The sequence below is a fragment of the Panicum virgatum genome, chromosome 2K (genome assembly GCF_016808335.1).
Source record: "Panicum virgatum strain AP13 chromosome 2K, P.virgatum_v5, whole genome shotgun sequence".
Lineage (NCBI taxonomy): Eukaryota > Viridiplantae > Streptophyta > Magnoliopsida > Poales > Poaceae > Panicum > Panicum virgatum.
This window is the reverse complement of record NC_053137.1, coordinates 18,439,117-18,445,158: the sequence shown is the minus strand read 5'-3', so window position 1 is coordinate 18,445,158 and position 6,042 is coordinate 18,439,117. Positions and strand designations below refer to the sequence as shown.

At 48.6% G+C, this 6,042-nt stretch overlaps 1 protein-coding gene across 1 annotated transcript; it reads left to right on the top strand.

Moving 5' to 3' along the window:
• The first annotated feature begins 546 nt into the window (after window positions 1-546).
• On the top strand, window positions 547-1,787 carry LOC120695958 (receptor-like protein 33). The gene is made up of 2 exons (XM_039979150.1): window positions 547-591; window positions 688-1,787. Exon 2 carries the CDS (start codon window positions 688-690, stop codon window positions 1,636-1,638), a length of 951 nt encoding a protein of 316 aa, XP_039835084.1. The 5' UTR covers window positions 547-591; the 3' UTR covers window positions 1,639-1,787.
• Window positions 1,788-6,042: the final 4,255 nt, after the last annotated feature.

The window sequence follows — 6,042 nt, the reverse complement described above, 5'->3', positions numbered from 1 at the left end:
GTTCCATCCTCAAACACAGGGAGAAGATGCTGGCGTGGTTCTACTTTAGTAAACGCCTGGGAAAGTTTGCTGGACGCTGGCTACTAGGCTGTCGTGTTTGTGCATGTTGCCCTGTGCGGCAGTTCTTTCTTACCGTTTTCTTTTAGCTGCTGCATCTGTTCTTGCTAGAAGTACTGTCGTGACCTGCTTAGATTAGCTAGCCTCTCTATGGGAGGGAGGATTTCTTCTTTTCTATTCTGAACCTTGAAACTCTGTAATTTCATTGCTTTTAGTGATGAAATTCGGGCTTTGCCCATGGTGGAAAAAAAATGGCAAGTCTGATGGACTCAAGCAAGCCTTATCAGTTACACTTCACCTGCCAATACTCCCACCATCATCCGGCAGAACTGCGCAGCAAATTTGACGGACTTTAGGTCTTCGGTCTTCCTAGCGACGGTGGTCAAGATTCGTTAGGTAAAGTACAAATAAGAGGACGACTCAAGATTAGGTAGAATGCAAATATGAGGACCTTATATATGACCTCAACTAGCATCCCCCATCACAGCATCCAGACAAACTCAATTCTCACACCATCATCCAATCCAAGGCAGGGTATGAGATCCCTACTCTACATAACATCTCTTCTACTGCACCTCTCTCGTCCGAGTGAACATTCTGCCATGTATAATGCATTTGTGCTTCTTGCAGATGACAGGTGTACAATCCTGCGTGAAAGTGGACATCCATATACATATACTCTTGTCCTTTCTGCTCTTGTGTTACGGAGGAATTGCCAACTTTCATTGCTCGAGAGTTCATAATGAGAGCATCCAAGATCTTCACTCGCTGCTCCATTTCAAGCAGGGTGTCACGAGCGATCCAAATGGAGCCTTGAGCAACTGGTACACGAGCTCCCACTTCTGCCAGTGGAATGGTGTCATATGCACCTCGAGGTCACCATTAGGCGTCATAGAACTCTACCTCTCCAATCAAAATCTGTCAGGCCAAATCAGTTCTTCCCTTGACAACCTTACTTTCCTTGAGGATCTTGACCTCTCTAAAAATAATTTTATTGGTCCCTTTCCTCTCCGTGGCTGCCTACAACATCTTCAGTTCCTTTACTTGTACGAGAACAATATGTCCGGAACCATTCCAGATGCACTTACTAATTACTCCAGCTTGAGCATTTTATATTTAACTTCAAACTCGCTAGTGGGTTCAATCACTCCAAAATTAGGCCTACTATCAAATCTAGAATGCCTCCGTTTGGATTCAAATCAACTTGAGCTAAGAATTCCTAATGAGCTCGGCAAATTGGTGAATTTAGAAGTCTTTGACCTAAGCCACAATAGGTTTTCAGGTGAAATTCCACAAACCATATTTAGTGTATCTTATCTTTTAGCACTTTGGTTGGGTGGAAACATCTTATCAGGACAAACTCCACGGGGAATAGGGAATCTTACCTTAACTGATTTGAATTTAAGTGAAAACAACTTTAGGGGTGCGATTGAAGGATTGTTCGACAACCTAACTCAGTTGGAATACCTCCGCTTACACGGAAGTGAACTAGAGGGTCCCATACCAGCCAGCTTGGGAAACCTTCTGAACACGAGACAGCTGTACCTTGACAATAACAATTTTCAAGGTTCTATGCCGTAGAACATTGAAATCCTTCAACATTGCAACTTTAGACAAAAATATTGACTTCCTTTTGTATTTGATTATGCCACCAGGTGCTCGACTAGTTGGTCAAGCCAATGAAGGGCGTCCCCTGTGACTAGGGTTCAAAGGCCAGGAATGGCGAACACTACGTGAAAACCTCAAATAGGTAACACGGCATTGGTAATGGGCGCTAGAAGCCCGTTATAGAGAAGGACATCTATAACGGGCGCAGAACAACGAGCGTTACCAATAGTCCTATCATGCCCGAGCCCGACCACGCCACCACAAACGCCCGTTACTGATATGTAACAATGGTAACGGGCGTTTGGTGAGACCATTACTTGGCTTTAGGCCGGTTCTTAAATACAGCCGTTACTAATAATGTCATAATCCATAATGGTCTCTTAACGTCCGTTACTAAAAATACAAATAACCGTAACGGTCAGTCAATGACCGTTACGAATAGAACAATTACGAGTAACGGACTTTAATGCCTATTACCGATGTTCCATTTTGGTAACGTGAGTGAGTGACCGTTACGTATAAACATTTAACGCCCGTTACTAGTACTGTAGCAATAATTGATGTAAGCACTGTAGCAATAATTGATGTGAGCACTGTAGAACATTCTTCCTCCTCTCGCCGCGCGAGGCGCGCTCCGGTAATCGGCGGCGCTGGGGGTCCTTGGCCGCTGCCACCGCCGCCGCTGCGACTGTCGGCGGTGCCTCTGCTCGCCCGAGGCCCTCCGCCTCCTCCACGACCCTCAATTGCGGCTCCACCACCCTTCGGCTGCACTTGGCTGCACCACGCGTGGCTCCGGCGTGCTGTACCCTCCCCGCTGCGCCTACAGCAGCATGCGGTGCTCATAGCAGCAGCGCGCGCGTGGCTCCTCCTTCGCCGCCGCGATCGCCGCCTAGCTCGGCCCCCTTCTTCATGTGCCACCTACTCCAGTGCCTCTGCTCGGCGCTCTGCACGAACAAGTAGCAGTGCCGCCTGCTCTGCTCGGTGCTCCTTCTGCGCGTGTGGTCGTCGTCACCGTAGTAGTGCCGCCCGTCGACCATTGTCGCTGATCGCAACCGCACGGATCCACCCTTGTTTCCTCATCAAGGTATGGAATTTGCTCCACCAATGCATCTCTAGTGTGTAGAAATTTTCAGGTTCCTGATTGTAGAGATTTGACCAAAACAAAAACAACAAAACATCTTGTGTGTAATCTAGATGGTGATAATACAATGAAAATGCATGCTATCTCTTCTCCTCTTTAGATTATGATGATATATTATTTGTTTCAAAATAATTTTTTTGTTGAACTTGTAGATGGCAGCTGATCGGGCTTGGATGTATAGACAGCCCCGAGTTTGGGAGACATTCCTAAGTGGGGTCAATGGTTTTCAAGCAGAGGCAGACATGAGAATTCGGGATGTGCCCACAATGTGTTGCCCCTGTGTTGATTGTCTCAACCAGAAGAAGTTTGGACAACGGGACAATATTTTTCATCATTTGATCACACGTGGATTCAAAGAGAATTACACGTGTTGGAACTAGCATGGTGAGGAAGGGCTTAATGAGGTTGAAGAAGGATGCCTTAACAAAGGCGAATCACGACGCCATGCTGAAGGGGCACGGCGACGCCATGCTGAAGCCCTTAACGAAGGTGAAACAAGTGCCTATTGACTTAACTCATTGATTTCTCATTGTTAATGGCTTAACTCATTGATTTGTCATTATTATAGGAGAAGAAGAATGTGGCAACAACTTTGAGGAATATGAAGGATTCCCACCCAGCATGATGCATCCTGAGGATGTGACTGATCAAGAGGTTATGGGTTTCAACGATGATGATTTGCTACCTCGTGCTGGACATTGTAAGTCCCTTCAAACTAAAATAGATATTCTTTAATTTTTACCAAAAAGCTCATGCTAAGAAATTGTTTATTTGTAAAAATTGATGAAACAGGCAGAGGAGATGCACTGCAATGTTGGGTTTTTGGACCCACAGATATTCTCAGCCATAGTCATTCAATTCCAGTCCAAAGATGTGATAACAGCAATTAAAAGGGCTATGAATCACGACTACGTGGTGGGTGCCTACAATACTGGTAGCCACTGGGTACTAGTGATCATTGCTATGAAGTGAAATGTTGTTTGGTATTTGGACTTTCCTAAAGGTTTTTCATTGCGAAAGTTCAAGGATGTAGTAACTATTGTGAACTGGTAAGTAGATTCTAGGTTTAGATCACACAAATTCCATCTCTTAATGTTTCTAATGGATATTGCTGATCACGCAGGGCCTATTCAGAGCACATGGAGACAAAGATGAAAAAAAATTCAAAAACCAAACCTAAACTCACGCACAAGACATATATCAAGGTAAGAGCAAGGTTTTTCTTTTTGGTACCTTCATATATATATTTGGTACTGCCTTATCATGTGTCATTTTGGTACCTTCTTCATACAGTGCGCTCAACAGCCGTCGAATAGCACGTCGTGTGGATTCTATGTTGCATTGAACATGTACCACCTACTCGGTGACATAAACGTCATTAGAAAGGCTTCTGTAAGTATATATATACTAACCCAGCCTTGTCTCTAATCATATTCTCTATTTGATTTTAGAAACTGAGTTTTACTTGTATTCTCAATAATTGTATTATGCATGATTACAAAACTAGCAAAGAAGTAGATCAAGGAGCACTAAGGATGGTCCAGTGGATGCTGTGCGATTTCATTCTTAAGGAGATCATCGACCCAAAGGGCAGCTTCTATGATGATCCAGCAGATGCCGCGTGAGTTCATTCTAAATGCTTTAAAACTGTGAACTTAGAACTTGTAACCTGTAACTTTAAACATGCAGTCATAAACCTTGTAACTTGTGACCTGTAACTTTAAACTTGTAACTTAAATTCTTGATGTGTACTTGTGTATATAACTTGCATTCTTGATGTGTAATCTGTGATGTATATATATGCGCTTGATGTATAATCTGTGATGTATATATATGTGCTTGATGTATAATCTATGATGTATATATCACGCGCTTGATGTGTGATCTGTGATGTTTGCTGGTGGCTGCCAAATTCTGGCTAGTTCTAGGATGCAGCCAGAAAATAGGCTACTTTTTGTGGGGTGGCTCAAATATATGTAACGGGCATTAACTAAAGTAGGTTACAACACAGGCCAGTTGGATTATGGGTAACTGTAACGCCCGCGTTTTTCAATCCATAACAAGTCACCCTCTAAACCACTCATCGTTTTGCAAAACCTTTTTCCGCCGACCGTACCCCTCCCTCTTTTTCCTCGCTGCCGTCCCATCCCACGCCGCTCGGCTGCCTGTCGCCCGCGCGCGACCACCGACCGTGAATCCCGCCGGCGTGCTCTCTCTCTCTCTCTCTCTCCTTTTTATTCTTTTTCTTTTTCTCCATTTTCTTTTCCCATTTTTCTTTATTTCTTTTCCCACCTCCCTTCCTTCTCCTTTCTTCCTGCTTTGCCTACGCACGCCCTGCTCCCTGCACGCACGTGCCCGGCCGCCCCCATGCGCTGCACGCGCGCGCCCACGCGCACCACGCGGCCGCGCCGCTCGCCGCGCCGCCCGCTGGTCAGCACCGCCACTGCCACCTGTGCCTGCCTTCGCTGCCGATCGTTCCTGAGCACCACGCCACGCACGTGCCCCTGCCCGACGGGTCTCGTCACCCTGTTCCCGTGCCGCCCGTCGAATCTGCACAGCACCGCCGCCAGCAGTTCGCCAACAACCCCTGCGCCGTGCCCCTGTGGCCGCCTCGATGCCCGAGCCCGCACGCACGCCCGCGAGCAGAGCCGCGCACGGCGCCCCCCCATTGCCCCCGGCTGCTCTGCATCGCGACTCCCCTGGGCTCACCTCCCCCGCTACGTGCCACCGCCCACCTGTCGCGTCACCTGCATGCCATCGTCTCAACGCCACCGAGCCGGCCCCATTACCATTGAAGGCGCCCCGCCAAGCTCGCCGACCGGCCCCCACGCGGCCCCTCCACCACCGCCTTACCCCGCCTATTAAAGGGCCCTCGACGTCACCCACCACCACCACCACTCACCCCGCCACCGCTAGCCGCCTCCCCTAGCTCGCTGCGCCACCACCACGGCTGCCACGGCCGCCCACCACCGGCTCTAGCCGCGCCACCGCCCTGCTGCCTCCCCACTTGAGCCAAGGGCCAAGGTAGGCGCCCTGGTCCTTCCTCTCCATTTTCCCCCACACGCGCTTGCCCCTGGCCGCCCCTGCCATGCTACCCACGGCCGCCACCCACCCGCCGCGGCCATGGCCATTGCGCCACTCCTGCGGGGCCCCTCCTTTGAAATTGGGGAGCGGAATCGATCCCCCACGCTGCCCTGACCCTTTTCTCTCTCCTCCCAGCTGCCGCCGTGGCCCAG